We start from the raw sequence: 17,598 nt of genomic DNA, 5'->3' as shown, positions 1-17,598 counted from the left end.
GTAGGTATCTCGTGCTCTCAGTTCTCAACGTTTTTACAAGATAGTAAATGTGGTAAATGTTCTCGTTCAGTGAAAAATGGAATTTTATGCGATATCTGTGATAAATGGTATCATTTCTCAAAATGTTCTAATGTTAATGAGGCCAATATACCAGAAAATGTGTGGGCGTGTGTAACTTGCGTAAACTATCAGAAAACTGTGACAAAGGAAAGTGCACAACGTGATGATTATAATATTCAGAAAGAAGACTATGAAAGTATAATTAGAAACCTTACGGAGGAAATGGAGTCTTTACGAACAATAAATCAAATCCACCAAAAACAATTAGAGTGCAAAGGAGGAGAATCCGAGGACCTTTACAGGTATAGTCCCGGTAAAGACTGGCCAACTCTACCGGGTAGGCCAAATTCTAATGTTAGCAATACATGGACATCTGTAATAAAGAACAAGAAAAGATCTACGAGCCCCCCCATTAAGGAAAATTCCGTCAATTTCCAATCACGAAACCGTTTCGAGATACTACAAGATGTGTCCACCGTACCTGAAGAAACAAACAGTTTAAAGTGCAAGGCAGACTCCTATAGTACAAAGCGCATTTCCGCTGGTAGAAAGTCTTTGAAGAACACAAGTTATAAGGGGAAAATATGCTTGTATACCGATAGTCAAGGAAGGAATGTAGCTACGCAACTACAAAATCAAGTAAGTAACTCAATATTCAGTATGGTGAAACCTGGTGCAACTTTCAAGGAAGCCACAATGGAGGTGTCTCAAGAAAACAAGCAATTATGCTCAAAGGATCTCGTGGTTTTACTAGCAGGAACAAATGACATTGCTAGAAATGAAGCAAGTGTGTTTATGAGAACTTTGAGGAGACGATTACAACTTCTTCTGCACACAAATGTTCTTCTGTTCACAGTGCCTCACCGTTACGATCTCCTACCTTGGTCATGTATAAATGTAGAAATAGATCGTGTGAATCAAGAAATTTATAAACTTAGCAAACATTTCAAAAATGTAAGTGTTGTAGACATAAGTTTGATAGGCAGAAGGTTTTACACTAGCCACGGACTTCACCTTAATAGGCTAGGTAAGAAATATGTCTGTTATGAAATACAGAAGGTAAGCAATAAAATATTTGCAAATATGTACAAGGAAATAATACCAATGAACTGGTATGAACAGGGAAACTCCCTTGTGAACCTGAGTCCATAAAAAAAACTGCTTCAGTGTGGAGCCAGGTCAAAAAATCAAATCTAACGAAACCACTTCAAGATAGCCTTTATAAAGTAGTACGTTCGAATAGTAATAGTGGCAAAAAACAAACTTCACGGCCTGAAAGTGCAACTAAGTTATTACTTTTTCATATTAATCTACAATCTATTAGAAATAAATTACCGGAGTTGGAACTTTTTTTGGATGATTTTCCTTGTCATGTTTTTTCCGTTAATGAACATTGGTTGGTTAACGATGAAATAGATATGTACATCCCCTCAAATTACAAGTTAGCTAGTATTTTTTCTAGAAAGTCTATGATCCATGGAGGTGTTGGTATTTATGTACGACTCGATTTTAATAAGGAGTATCAACCATTAGATATACATCACTTATGTGTTGAAGGAGTATTTGAAGTTACCGGCATTGTATTTAACAGTTTGAAAGTTGTGGTCATATCCATATACCGCATTCCTAATTCAGATTTAAATGTGTTTTTGTTACAATGGGAAAAACTTACAAGGTCCATTGATAAGTACAAGCAATTTGATGTTGTTTACTTGGGAGATATAAACATAAATGTTCTAATTGATAATGCTGTAAAGAAATCATTCTGTGATACTCTCAGGTCTTATGATTATTATTATGCTAATGATCAAGTAACTAGAATGAAATCTTGCATTGATAATGTGATCACTAATGTTAACAGAAATATGATATCCTGTGGAACTATTGATCCCTGTTTATCAGACCACAGCGGTCTGTGGCTTATTTTACCAATTTTAATTTATAACACACCCCCCACCTCAAAAACTACAAGTTTTAGATTGCTTGGTGAAACTAACATAAGAAACCTCAGAGATAGCCTTAATGAAATAAATTTCTATGAATTGTTAAGTACCTGTAATAATTTGACTGAAGCATGGGACAAATTTACACATACAATTGTCGATATTTATAATGAGTGCTGTCCAATAAAATACAGAACTATCAGCACTGGTAAGAAGAAAATGAGAACACATCTAACATGGTTCACTCCTAAATTAGCGAACCTTAGAGTTATTATGCTCAGACTACATGATAATGCCAAAAATGGCGATCAAACTTCTAAATTGAACTATAATGAGGTTTAAAAAAAATTTAGAAAGGAAATAAAATTAGCTAAGCTAAAAGCTAATGAAGAGTACATAGCTAAGGCAAGTAATAAATGCAAAGCTGCCTGGTCAATAATCAAAAAGGAAACAAAGATAACGGACGAAACAAAGTTGCCAAGTATCACACCCAATGAGTTTAATAGTTTCTTTATAAACAATCAAGAACATTTAAACAAAATTCCTGTGAACTATGAAGAAAATGTCAACAATGATCTTAATGGCTATCTTGGTAAGCAAAGTTTCCCACAATTTAATCATATAAATTTTAAGTGGATACAGATTAGTACGGATGAAATTTTAATTATTGTGTCAAAAATGAAAAACTCCTATAGTGAAGATTTTTTCGGTCTATCAACATTTATTATAAAGCATATAATTGACATAATAGCACTTCCAATTACATATCTTATTAATGGGACATTAACTGATGGTATTTTTCCTGATAACCTAAAAATATCTATAACAGTCCCTATCCACAAAAAGGGTGACAGAGATAACCCTGGTAACTACCGACCTATATCCCTTGTTCCCATATAATTGACATAATAGCACTTCCAATTACATATCTTATTAATGGGACATTAACTGATGGTATTTTTCCTGATAACCTAAAAATATTTATAACAGTCTCTATCCACAAAAAGGGTGACAGAGATAACCCTGGTAACTACCGACCTATATCCCTTGTTCCAGTGTTTTCTAAAATTATAGAGTACTGTGTAAAAAAACAATTGACCCCTTATTTTGAACAGAATTCACTTATTAATGTAGCCCACTTTGGATTCAGATCGGGGTTATCTACTATTAATGCGGTAGAGACGGTCGTAAATGAGATAATTAATGGTTTCGAGTCTGGCTCATATACATGTACAACTTTGATAGATTTAAGTAAGGCCTTTGATACAGTTGCGCATGAAATCTTGCTTAAAATTAATAATAAGAAATCTGATGAGCTAGACGTTTTGTCTGGTGTCCCCCAAGGATCAGTATTAGGTCCATTTTTGTTTTTAGTTTATATGAATGACCTACCTAATTGCCTACCGTATAAAACAGCTATCTATGCTGATGACACTACCTTTATTACAAATGATCATAGTATTCTTAACCTTAGTATCAAAAATAAAGAAATGTTAAATGCTTCCTCTTTATGGTTTAAAACAAATAGCTTGGTGTTAAATACGACAAAAACAGAAACTCACTTTTTCTACTTAAATAACCCACCATGCACCTTAAATAATCAGGATTATGTAAAATTGCTTGGCATATATTTAGATACAAAATTAAGCTGGTCAATTCATACCCAGGAACTATGTAAGAAACTTGCCCGTGTCTTATATCTATTGCGGAAATTAAAAAGGTCTGTAAGTGAAGAAATGATGATCTCTGTGTACTACGCTCTTTTCCATTCAAACTTACTGTATGGAAATTTACTATGGGGAAACTCTACAGGTGCAAAGGAAGTCTTTAAATGGCAAAAGAAGGCTATACGTTGTATTAAAGGAGTACAGGATATGGAGTCATGTAGGGAATTCTTTAAGGAATACCGTATTATGACAGTGCCCTCTATAAATATTTATCATAGTTTAATGTACATAAAGGAAAACCTCCCCAGTTTTAGGTTGCGTTCTAATGTACATAACTATAATACAAGGCACAATCTGAATATAGAAATGCCATACGCTAGACTATGCAAGACTCAACAAAATTTTAAACATAATGGAATGAGATTATTCAATTTGCTACCAGCTTCTATACGTAATTTAGAAAACAAGCAGTTTGCTAAACACATTAATAATATATTAGTACGATATTGTATATATAGTGTCACGGAATTTGAAGAACACTTCCGTCAGGGCCTGTAAAATGTAAATGTCTACTTATAATGCATCACAGAGCTGTAAATTGGGTTTTTGTACATGACTTGTATTGTAATCAAAATAGAGTACTATTTTCCAATTGCTTTCGCTGTAATAAAACATGTAGTGTAATTTGCAAACTGTATTGTTGAATGTGTAATATTTTAATATGTATTTTTAATTTTATTTTCTTTTGTAATTTTTTATATTACTATTTATATACTTATTATGACGAAGTCTATTGCAATCATGTTGTCTAATGACTAATAAAGTATTCCATTCTATTCTATTCATGTTGCGGAATGTGTGAAAATTAACTTGGAAGAGCAAATTTCTTTCATATTTCTATAAATAATAACGTGCTGTGTTATATAAACTTCACGCCGAGTCATGTGTGTGTTGTTCACGGAAAACAAGAGTGGCACATACAGTCGATGTTTGATAATTTTTGTTTCGAAGCAACTTTTGTTGCATTCCTTACTTGTGCTGGCGCTGCAGTCGAAGTGCAGTTCGAAAGCTTTCCGCTTCCAGGCTTCAAGACCGCACTGCGAGTATGCTCTCGAAGTATGCTCGCTTCAAGTATGGTCTTGCAGCTTTCGGACACAGCCATAGTTTCAAGACAGATCCGATACGCAAAAGTCAGTGAAAAGATTGGACACAAACACGAGGGAATAGGCTCTATAGTCGACACACGGGAGTAATTCAAATGAAAATGTTTTACGTGTTTCGAAAATTATAATCGTCTAACGCACATGTGTTGACTATATTTAAAAATTGAAACTGTTTATAACCATCCAGAATTCCAAAAATTATAATTTAATAATTTAATGTAATCAATGTAAACTTTATTAGTAAAATAAAGTATTTTCTTGAACGACACTTGCAAAAGTTAATAATAATACATAATAACTGTATTGTAACTGTAGTGCTGAATATGCACTCGAATAGCATTAATAAATAAATAATTATAATAACTAAACCCACAGCGCTACAGCCCTTGGAGGGCCTTGGCTTACCTACCGACTGCTGGTCTCCCTCCCACACTGTTCCTTCGTCACCTGAAATAATTATAATACATTTCGAATAAAATTTGTTTATTTCATTAGTTTAGTAATTATTTATCGTATAACATTTATAACAGTTGTAATTATTATTATTATTTCTACTATTCTACTTTTATTACTGCCCTTTACCTACTACAAAAATGTCTGACGACGCTCTCTATGCCATATGATAAAATTAATCTAAAATTAAAGGGGCTGTGTTTGATTACACAGTGTCGAAAATTTCAATTTCAAGTATTTCAATGTTTATAACTTATGCAAGCTTTATTTCAACCTTCAGAAGTCTTAACACGAAACTGTTGGTAGAAGATCAACATTGTCTTGTAAAAGACAACTATTTTGTCGTAAATTTTCATCCAAAGGATTCGGGAAATTGCCAATCTTTTCTAGGTACCTTTGTTTCTCTATATAACTAAAAAATTTCAAATGATCCATTTTGTATCCGATCTTTTATAAGAAAATAAGCTCGGTGTTCCACTTGTTTACATTGGGAAATTGCCCAAACCGGAAGTTCTTTCCCCGCTATCTATAATCGAATTGCCTGATCGATTATTTTTTGTTTACTCAGGAAAAGTTTAGGTTAGGTTAGATAGAAGAAGAAAAAGTGTTGTGGTACTAATTCCAACCTGCTATAACACCGACTTCTACCCCTTTTTGCGTGATTTACGAGGATAATAATGTCTTTGATACTACTACTACTACCAATATTATTATTATTATTATTGGCAGGTTTATTCTGGAACTTTTCTCCCGCCCCCCACAAAAATTCATGGTTGCGCCATTGGCATGCTCCCATAAACCCCTTCAGGCGATGCCTCTGCCGAACATTCCTACATACTGTACATACAGTACATGGGGGGTTTAATCATAGATGGTTTAATTCTCTGTACTATCTTCCCAAAAGCAAAAACATTCCTTGCTCTACAGGTGCAATGGGTTTTTCTCCAGAACCTGAGCAGTCCTCACGTAAAGGTATTTTTTATAAAATATTTTTGTATATGCAATCAAATGAACGATGCCAATTTCCAGAGGGGAGTAGTCCGATTGACTCCCCCTGCGACATCCACGAAAGGTAGCACATGTAGGAGATAATATACAGTATAAAGAAAATTAGTAATTTATAAATGTTTTGCTAAAGCAAAGCCAATGTTGCCATTCATTGCACGCTCATTATATGCGGAAGTAGCGCGTGTTTTATTTCTTCTTTTTCTAATCTAGCTAGTGAATGATGGCTTCCATTTTACAAGTGTAAGAAAATGGTGGACTGAACGTAATTGGTGTTAATATTTACTGTGTTAGTGTTTCAGGGAAAGAAGACGCAAAACTGAGTTATACTAAAAGTGATTTTATAGTTATTTATTTAAAAGTTAGGAACTATGGGTCGAAAGAAGAAGAAGCAGTCAAAGCCATGGTGTTGGTATCCTTCTAAAACTAATGGTGCAGTTTAATTCGTAATGAATATTTCGTAAATATAATTTGAAACTCCCGACTACACGGTAGTGTTACAGGGAAGATACGAGATTAAACTTTTAGAGGTTGACGTAATATAACGTCATTTTTCTTCAATCGACGGATGTTGTACGTCACATACAATATCAATATGCGAAAATCCTACACACACAAAAGCGAGATATTTAGGCTCGAAATGTAACCAACGTTTGTCCAGTTTCTGATGCTGGACCCATTTTCACCAGGTTTTTTTTTTCCAAACGAAATATCGTATGTGCAAATATAAGCAAAACATGTAATTTTTAACAGTAATAACGTACTACTCCTATGCTAACAAAAACTTAGTTTGGTACTAGTTAGATATAGCGAAAACACATTTAACTCGTTTATTTTCAAATAAAATTCATTTCTACTTACCTCATATGCATAGAGGAACATTTTTCGGTAATTTTCTCGTATCGGACAAACGGTTGAAATAAGCCATATTTGCAACATATCAAGTAAGTTTTCTTTGTTTCTTTGGCCTTCAGTAACATGCAATATGGCGGTCACAGTTTCACTACCGTACTCAGCATGCAGTGTTTCCACCCCACTGCAACCAAAAATACCTATGTAGCCCCACAAACCATTCATACATAGCCCCACGAACCATTTCCGGTAAGGTTAGATTAGGTAGGGTCACGTATAGGTTACAATAGTTAAAAATTGGTTCCGAAAAAAATATGCATAGCCCCACACACCATTCTCGCATAGCCTCACGAACCGTTGATACATAGCCCCACAAACCAATTGCGGGAAACATACCTTCTTCAGTTACAAAAAACACGTGTTTGGAAACACTGACTGGGATTATGTCATCACACACAGGCTACATCCACGTGGAAGTAAATGGATGCAAGAGCTTTCGTGCATCGGTCACACATTTATATCGAAAAATAGATGATTTACCGGCAAAATTTAATGAACGTTGCAAGAAAACACTTCCCCGAACTTCCACAAGTATAAAGAAACTGCATTCGGTAAGTAATTTCTCCTGTAAATTTCAAGAAATCCATTTGTCCGATACGAGAAATTTACCCATTTTTCAACTTGGGATTACTTTTTTTTCAATGAAAAAAGCATTTTTTTTAAAATAAGTATTTATTGGTTGTTGCTAATTGGCGGCCAAATTTTGACTCACGTTGTCTATCGTCAGCTGATATGCAGTGTTTCTAAACTTATGAACCAATAAATGCTGCACAAACTATTCACAAAAGGTTTTTAAGCGAAAATTGATCCACAAACCATTCACGGAAGGTTAGGTTATTTTCAGTTAGGTTAGGCAAACATAGAAAATTGAATTGGAAAAAAAAAACGCTCACACGTCAACTTGTAAAACTAACGCGTGGTTGTTACACTAACACTTATTAACCGAAAAATGATTGTTTTTAATCCACAAACCATTCACGGAAGGTTAGGTTAGGCAAACAGAAAATTAAATCGGAAAAAAAAATCCCGCTCACACGTCATCTTGTAAAACTACTGCGTGGTTGCTACACTGACAGGTGGTTACATAATCGAACGCACGGAACATTTGATTCACTTAGTCGACGGTAATGGTGGCACGAGCTATCGTGCAACGGAGATACATGAATGTCAAAAAATGCCTTATTTACAGGCCGAATAATTTGCACAAGTCAAAGAAACACTTTTCCCAGCTTCATAAAGTCCTCAAAAACTAAATTCCGTAAGTGCTTTCTCGTCTTTTCTCCTGTAAATTTCAAGAAATGTGTTTCCACTATATCTAATTGTTACCCTTAGTTTTTCAGCATCAAACCTAACACTAACGTAAGAACCTAAGAGAACAGTTTTGGATGTGTCTCAGCACATTGCAAATGATTGTGGAAGCAAGAATGAATCTTTGAGGAAGTAATTATTGTATTGCAATAGAATATACATTATATTTATTCATATAAATAATTTTTTAGTAACAATATGTCATGAATACCATGCTGTGCATTTGCATAGAATTAAAACTGATAACTAGAGGAACTCTTAAATTGATGGATCAAGTTTTTCGGTTGCTTAGGGAAACACTTTGGCCCAAGTTTCCTTTGTTTTATTGCGATTTCATCATTCTACGAATGCAATTTTTACATGGATCGATTTTGATGTATGTCTATTAACACATACTGTGGAAGAGATTACGATAAATGTCTGTTATATCGGAGACACATTTCTAACACATATTTTCAGGTTCAAATGGTTCGTACTTACCAATTCTGTATTGCGGAACCTATTTCAAGGTGCCATTATGCTTTTTACACGAAAATAACTTCGATTTTTCACATTACGAGTAATTCTTTTGGGTCCTTTCTTCCGTTGCGGAACATAGAATATTTCGCGCACAGCTGTGGATCATCACGCGTCGTGCTTGTGTTTTGTCGATTTGGAGTGGGCATTCAGTGTTGCAACCTTCTTAACCGAAAAATACCTACTTTCGTGTTCATTATGTCATCACAAACCATTGACGGATAGCTCCAAAAACCATTCCCGATAGCCCCAAAAACCATTCACGATAGCCCCAAAAACCATTGACTGATAGCCCCGAAAACCATTCACGATAGCCCCAAAAACCATTCACGTTAGCCCCATGAACCATTTCCGGCAAGGTTAGGTTAGGTAAGCATAGTTAAAAAAATAAAAATAAAAAAAAGGCACGTTTGGGAACACTTTCGACACTCGCACCATCTGCAGGTTCATAATGGAAACAACGGCATAATGTTGTCGCTTCGCACAAAAGTCTACTTTATTACATCAAAAGTGCTTATTTTCTGTTGTGCAGCATTCCATAGTGACAAAATACCTCCACGAAGTTTGATAAATGCAATAGAAACTCATTTCCGTAAGTAGTTTCTCCTGTAAATTTGAAGAGAAGTGTCTCCGATATAACAGACATTTACCGAGATTACTTAAGATTTGTTCAATATATGCTTTCGTGGTTAAGTTAGGCAGGTTAGGTTTGGTTCCCTTAGCATTAAAATGAAGTCCCTAAATGCATTCTACTAAGGTTCCGATTTACTTCTACATTCATTCCCACGCTTCTACGATATTTACTGTCGCTTTTCGACGGAGAATATCTTGTCCATGAGAATTGCAAAAGGTAATTTTCAAGTTGTTTTTTTCAACATAAATAACTTTTTTTCGAGTCCAAACAGTGCTCATTACTTTATGGAAGGTTCAAATTTCGTGTGACAATGATTTCCAAAATTCTATGATAATTAGTCTTTGTGCTAGGAGCAATCATAAAACAAACTGAACCATTACAGACTTTTGTTAATACTAAGAACCCTAAACCTGACTCCTATAATCTAACTACAAAAGCATTTGGGGCATTCCAGTTTTACACATGTGACATTTCACACACAAAATGTAAGAGTCGAGACATAATTTTGGATTAAAATATTAATAATGAACAAATCTAATAGAATTATGTAGTACTTTTTGTTGTCTGCTAACAAATTTAAAAATCCTGAGCCTTATGGCAGCCAGAATACATGAAAAGCATAAACAAAATTATGGTACGTGTGTTGCGCTTTAAAAGCGTAGCAAGATTTGACTTCATTTGTCTGTGAAATATATAGGCTACAGATGGTAATGATTTTTGTTGGTGAAATGTGCAAGTTATAAGCATTCACAAGCATTAATGCAATTAAGAACACTAATAATTTTGAGATTAATTCTTTTTGTTATTTACATCAAGTAGGACCACTTTTTGTGGAATGCTCCATTTAGGTATGTTATATGAATGCGAAGAACCCTAAGCCTGGCCTGCCTAATGTGACAATGAAACTATTTTGGCATGTTTTTTAACACTAAGGGCCCTAAACCTTACCTGTTTAATCTAACTACAAGAGCATTTAAAGGTGCATTATATGTACCTGACCCACATAATGAAACCATGGAGACAATTATGCATGTTATTTTAATGTTGAAAATTTCGTACATCCTGTATCTGTTCCACATTTCTCGGAAATCTAATATTTTACCAGTGTAATGGAAAGTACACAATAACTCGCTGCACGGTAAATGTGTTAATTCACAAAATCCTTTCGCACGCCATGCACGTGACCTAGATGGTAACAACAGTCTGTAACCAGAACAACAGTAAACTAATGGCAAGAAAATAATCCTGTAAAAATATATGGAAGGGAAAGTCTTGCTAAAGCAAACAATATTAATCACTAAGACTCATGTATGTGTTCACAGACATAAATAGAAATTGAACCATGTAAAAAAATGTATGTGTTTAATGCAGATTTAAACAATTGAAACTTAAGCCTCACTTCCGAAACAATGTACACTGACATGGAATGAATGGAATTCGTGACATTAGAAATTAACACAAAATCTTCATGAATATAGTGTTGGGAACAAGCCAGGGACATAAAAAACATTTGTCAGGGTTGCTATGCATCTGGAAAACACGGAAATGTCAGGGAATTTGCAGATCTGGAATTTACAGTCATTTTGGAGTCTGCAAGAGATAAAGTTGCAAAATGAACAAGCAGTTCACTTTCACTTCTATATTAGGTTCTTGTGATTCCACTCCCAAAAAAGATTCAGTTTAGAAACTTGTTTCTTTCATTCTTTTGATTCTCAGTCTTGTGCAAAATTATGGTTCCTTCGAATTTCTGTAATAAATTTTTACTTTTATAATACTAGATATTAGAAAGAATATCAAAGTAAAACTTGCTGTCCAGATATCTGATTGATAACTAAAGTACATTGACAATATGATCATAATTATTGGAAAGGTTGGTGAAGATGAGGTTGCAGTCTATTATTTTATAAATCTTGGTCTTGTTGGCATTTCGTATAGAATTCCTATATGCAACAAAAATTTCTCCAGATGCTGTGTACTAATAAATGTAAGCAAGAAAGCAGCATTTTCTATGACACTATGAATCTGCCAGAAAATGAAAAATTGTGTATGGTTTATGAATCTTTTCTGTTGTTTTCATATTGTGGAGATCTGATAGGGTGAAATAATGTACCTCTGTTACCTTAGCCTGAATGCTAGATGTACGTAATTGTAGCACCCAATACATTTGCTGCCGATTGTAATTTTATGTTTTACACTTTGAATTTTCACGAGTTCTTGTGTGTGTACAATGAAATTTGCTAAAAAAAAAAAATTGTGAATGAATATTCATAATAATTAACTCATTTTATTTTTAATTAAAAAAAAAACAAGTTTCCAAAGCAAAAAACATGATAATAAACATGACGAAAACTGGACTGGACTGGAAAACCTCGAAATGTCAGGGAATTTCATAATCAAAAAATTGTAGCAACCCTTATTTGTGCACAAGGGCCAAAGTTGTGATTGTGTAATTCCAACATCATCATGATAGTTTTGTACACAAGTCGAATTCTGCACACAACTATAAGCACGTAGAGAACAGTATTTATTGTATAAAATGATTTGTCCTTACGTAAATCATTATAATTATGCTCCTTCATGCTTATTGCCGGGGGTAGACAAAAACTGAAAATAATTCAGCCATCAGCCCCTTTTTTCTCAGGAGCCAGTATTTTTTTGAAATGCAGGCTAAGAAAGCCATGAATCCAAGTTAAAGATATACATTTTGCAATGTGATCTTAAAACATTTATTTTGTTAATATAAGATTGGATTAAAAGTAATGAATTATTATGCCGGAGTGGTCTTCCAAAAGAAGACTTAACTGGTAACAACATGAATAGCTGTAAATAGGAATTGTAGCTTTCCTGGCGATGTGATTCGAACAAGTGTTAACAAGACTTAACCTGGCTGGTAACCTGAGAACACTTGTTCGAAGGAATAACTGTCCAATACATTCTAATATATGGACAGCAAAAAAACACAAACATTTAGAAACACATCATACTGTACTTGTTTGAAAAAAATGTAATGGAAATTTCCATAAATAAACTAAAAATATTTTTTAAAAAATAAATAAAATTAGAACTAAATTTGAAAATTCAGGCATCAGGTGAAAATTTTCAGGTGCCATGGTGACCAGGCACACTGTATTTGTCTACCTTGCTCACTGCATCTTCGAAATTACTTTCTTCAAAGTTGAAACTTACTTACTCATATTCCTGTATAATTTATAAAAATCATTAATGCAATTGGACCTGCGACAGACAGCAAGTCATAATTTTCATTAGTTGAAGCTGCTCAAAGTGTTTTTGACACACAGCCCTTGACCGACTGTACCCCCTCAAGAATTATGTCAACAATTTTTTAATAGATAAATTTTGATGTTTTATGTAATATAAAATGTGATTGGGGTGGAGAAACCCAAAATAACCAAGATATTTTATCCCAAAGTGTGGCTTGTTTAAGTAAAAAGAACGTCTTTATGTTGGAGTACTTTCACCTTTTTTATTTGTAAAAACTGGTTCTATGATACTCAGGTAGTAATGATAACACAACTAAACCTAGCACTCTTAAACTAACAAAAATGCTAAAAATTACTATCAGCTTTGAACCTAACAGTTTATGAATTGGTAGGAAATATCCTGTGATGCTGATTTTGCTTGTTAGAACAGGTGCTATATCCACATGGTTGGAGCCTTCCACTTGGGCTGCTTCATCCTGAGGTAGCAGAGGTGCATCACTTCACCATAATGCATTTCCATGGACTAAAACCAACAGAATACATTCATAAACCATAAACAGCATAATGTTAATAAACCATGCAATTTTTTTTTACTTTGTAGTGGAGGTACACGGAGGTCAATGGTACCCACATACGCCAGCAAGGAAACCAAACGTAACTGACTTGTTCATTACATATGAAATGTTTTTCAATAATGTTAATTATACATTTTTACTGCTCTAGAAAAAAATACGTGTAAATATAATCAACATATTAGAATTATTGATGAAAATTTAACTTTCCTTAACTATGTATAGGTATTGTAATAGAGAATTTGATGATGAAAAGATTCTAATTCAGCATCAAAAGGCAAAACACTTCAAGTGTCATATTTGTCATAAGAAGTTGTACACTGGACCAGGATTGTCCATCCATTGTATGCAGGTGAGTAAGAGAATATTTATTTTAATTGTAGTCAATATCCTCATTGATTTTATTTTGAAGTTTTAGTGCATGCTTTGGACAGAATGTCTTTTGCAACCTGTGGTGGATACAGAAAAGTTTTGAGCAGGGGAAGGGGACAAAATAATAAAAAGCTCTCAAGGGCTAAAAAAATATATTTCAGTTGTGGTTTTTAATTTTATTTGCAGCACTCCTAGTGAAACACTGCAGATAGGGATGGTACTGAGACAGCCTTTTCAAAATTGAGACAAGAATAAGGCCCGCTTTAGACGAAAGCATTATCCTTGGCATTTTTCGTAGCATTTAAGCTATGACCACAATGCTACCATGTAAAGTGGCAAATGTTATTTTTCAAGGATGGAATCTGTCCTATTGCCTTAGCATTTTTCATAGCATACCCAATCAGAAGTGATGTCATGAGTGCAGAAGTAATGTCACGAGGTCATGAGTGCAGATGTAATGTCAGCCTAGTGAGATGTAAACAATGTATCACTTCATATTTTTAAAAGCCGATAACTAGATGCACATATTTTTGGTAAATAAAAAAGGAAAATTTCGGTACATAAACAGGCAATTTCTGGTTCAAAAGTGGTGTATAAAATGACATTTTGGTTTTAAAACATATGCCTTCTAATAGCACATGTAGTAAATGTAGTTACCAGAGTATTAAGTTTATTCCTGTATATAGGGGTCCATTTTTACAGCAGAATTAATAATTTTTCCGTGACTTGCATAACTCTCAGGATATTCACACTTCAGAAAGATTCATGTCAGTAAATAAACTCTAAATTTCGTGTTTAAGAACGTTTCGCATTTTACAGTTCATTTCGTGACAAAACAGGGTATAAAAATGTACCTCACCTTTCAGAAACATGAAAAATGAACATTACAGCATGTTATTTTACATTTCGTGTTTTTGTGAAGTACAAAATATGCATGCCTCTACCGATAAGTATTCAACCGAGAGGAATAATGTTTCCTATGAAACAATATTAGGTACAAATCAATGGTGCTGCTTAAATACATGCTTTATAATGTATACAGTACACGTATGGAAGAATTTTTAATTGTTTCAATTGTGAAAACCATGCACTCATCATAGATGGTGTAAATCGATGTGCCTTTCGTGCTGTATATATTATACATTGTAATCGCAAAACCTAACCAAAATATTACATGAATTGCTTCAGTGTAAAGTACTGTCTGCTATGAGATTTTTTTGTAGCATTTAGACAGCATTTATGCAAGCAAAAATGTTAAACAAAATACTTCCATCTAAAGCAGGCATAAGACCAAAGTCTTGGAGACTTGAGAAGGGGACAAATCTCTGTTAAATGATGATAAGACTGGCTCTTTTTGTCCGAGACTGTTGATTGCCATCTGTCTTGTTTGGTTATTTTGGATCACTTTTCCACCTCTTGGATTAAATGCAACAATGGAGATGTATGGTGAACTGCATGATGGGACAAACACATTGGTTGGTACATGTGTGACTACTTCAGTTATACCAAGCAGACTCCCTAATCATAAGGAGCATTTTGTGTACTCTACACCAGCATCATCATTGATAATTTTAAAAAAATAAAAGAAGCTCACTGAAGGTGCACTGCATTAAAGGCAACCCCTTCAGCAGTCATATTTTTTTGTAATTTTCTCGAAGTCAAAGCCTAGTATCTGCATCATATAAATTGAGTAAAGACAGAGTTTTGTTAACTGCTCTCACACGAATAAACACATTAGCCAGCTTGATGACCGAGCATGTTAAGTTGTTGACAAGCCACGGAAGTTCCCTGGTTCAAGTCCCATCCTTGCTGTGGTTGTTTTTTTGATTTTCTGCACCAATTTCATGCAATCATCGCTCCTTAATTTATTTATTTTAATGAGTGAGCACTCCCAAGGGTAAAAGGTGAAGGTAAAGCTCTCCTGTGCATTGCACTGTGCCATCAAGGTGCATAAAAATTGAAGTTTAGGAGTCTGTACATTCTCGATCTTGGTCAGAATGGAGATATTATGGTTAACACCATCCTCCAGTGACCTTTCTCCAAGTTGCTCCCAGGAACCAATTAAGTGAGCCCAGAGAAGCTTATGCAGAGGCATTGAGGGGAAAATTCCCCTTGAAATCAACCGCCCTGGAAATCAAATCTGGACTGCATGGTAGTCAGATGCCCTTTTGGAACATAAAATTTTGTGATAGAAATTTCATTAAAAATAATTGAAAAATACCGATAATGGATAATACTGAAATAAGATTGTAACTATTCCCAGGACGGCATAGCAACCGGTGTGGAATTATAGCGGTTATACAGGTTATTTTGACAAAAATCCTGTTTCCCTACTGACTGCTTTGGGAGTGGGATTTTTAACGTTGTTGTTTCTTGTCCAAGCACTAGGCCTAATTGGTTGTTTGACCTTGAGTTCCTTCGTAGGGAAATGCCGCAACTTGCCATAAAGGCAGTTCCCGTGTTCGATATAATAGTTTAGTAAAAGGCTATTTTCAACATTCAAAATATACGGAAAGATGGCATTTTTCCGAAATGTCACATCAAGAGAAAATGTGTTTGAATGCTTGTAACAATTGTAAACTACAATAATATTATAAAATAATAATAATCAGGGTATCTACCAGGCTTGAAACCCTAAAATAGTGTGGGAAATTTCCTATTTTTCTAGAAAAAATTGGTGTTTTTGTAGTGGTGCAGTAAAAGTAGGTTTTTGAAGGAAAACATGAACAAGCTAGAAGTTTTGAATTCGTTATGGGCAAACTATACTTCATTTTGATACACTGAGTGTTACCAGTAGTGTATTTAAATAATCTTATGAATAGGGGTTGGATCTCTTTATCATGTAGAAATCTACTACATTACCTGGTTTTGTGTATTTACCACAAGTTACCTGGAGGAATATTTATCTAAATTGTAGAAATCTACTTATTAGTTATTATTGTTTACCAATTTATTTTTGCAATTTCACCTACCTCTGTGGTGGAGTGGTTGGCACAGCATGCTAAGATGCCAGACATGGGTGTTCTTTCGTCACCTTCATCATATCGTTCATCCTCATCTTTGTGATTAGCCAAAAGTGGCAGAAAAGCAACACTAAATAATAAAAATCAATCATGTTGACATTTTTTAAAGGCTGTTTGGTAAGATAGTTACTTTTGTCAAGTGTTTCTAGAAAAAAAAGATGTTCCTTGTTAATCATTAGTCAATACTTTTTAAGTATAACATAGAAGTCTGCCCCCGATACTTACTTCAATCCTCTACCCAGTGGTCAATTACTGTTAAGTTTTACTTTCATTCACCTGTCCATGGTGGGAGCCAAGCAGTTGACTGTAACCTTTGACATTAGAATATTTTGGCATAGTCTTATTTTCCTAGACCTTGAACATGATACTAAACATATCTGCAGTCAGTTTTCTTTAATTACGAACATTATTTTGCATTTTCTTCTTTTTCTTATTGGTAATTGATAGATTATTGATAGATTTTAAAAATGGCTAACTACATCATATTTTTGAAAAATTTAAATTCCATGTGTAAGGCAGGCTTTAGACGAAAGCATTTCCTTTAGCATTTTTGCTACCTAAATCCATTTAATACGAACCGAAATTCCTCTCGGTTGAAAAATTATCATGTTGTGAAGTGATACATTGTTTACATCTGACGCAGCCGCCATTACAACTGCGCTCGTGATCTAGAGGTCGCTTCTGATTGGTTATGCTACGGAAATAGGACGACGGATCCTATTCTTGAGATGCCATAAGATTTCTCACTT

At 34.4% G+C, this 17,598-nt stretch overlaps 1 protein-coding gene across 3 annotated transcripts in view; it reads left to right on the top strand.

Moving 5' to 3' along the window:
- The first annotated feature begins 6,486 nt into the window (after nt 1–6,486).
- The window catches only part of BuGZ (Bub3 interacting GLEBS and Zinc finger domain protein), a 49,763-nt gene continuing 38,651 nt past the window's right edge, over nt 6,487–17,598 (top strand). For all 3 annotated transcript variants that reach the window (XM_083136896.1, XM_083136897.1, XM_083136895.1), the window contains exons 1-2: nt 6,487–6,703; nt 13,680–13,806. In XM_083136896.1, coding sequence (XP_082993022.1) covers nt 6,663–6,703; nt 13,680–13,806 — 168 coding nt within the window. In that variant the 5' untranslated portion in view covers nt 6,487–6,662. The remainder of the gene's footprint in view (nt 6,704–13,679; nt 13,807–17,598) is intronic.

Source organism: Lepisma saccharinum, chromosome 15, assembly GCF_977018435.1.
Source record: "Lepisma saccharinum chromosome 15, izLepSacc3.1, whole genome shotgun sequence".
Lineage (NCBI taxonomy): Eukaryota > Metazoa > Arthropoda > Insecta > Zygentoma > Lepismatidae > Lepisma > Lepisma saccharinum.
The sequence above is the reverse complement of the archived record's forward strand: the minus strand, read 5'-3'. Positions and strand labels throughout refer to the sequence as shown.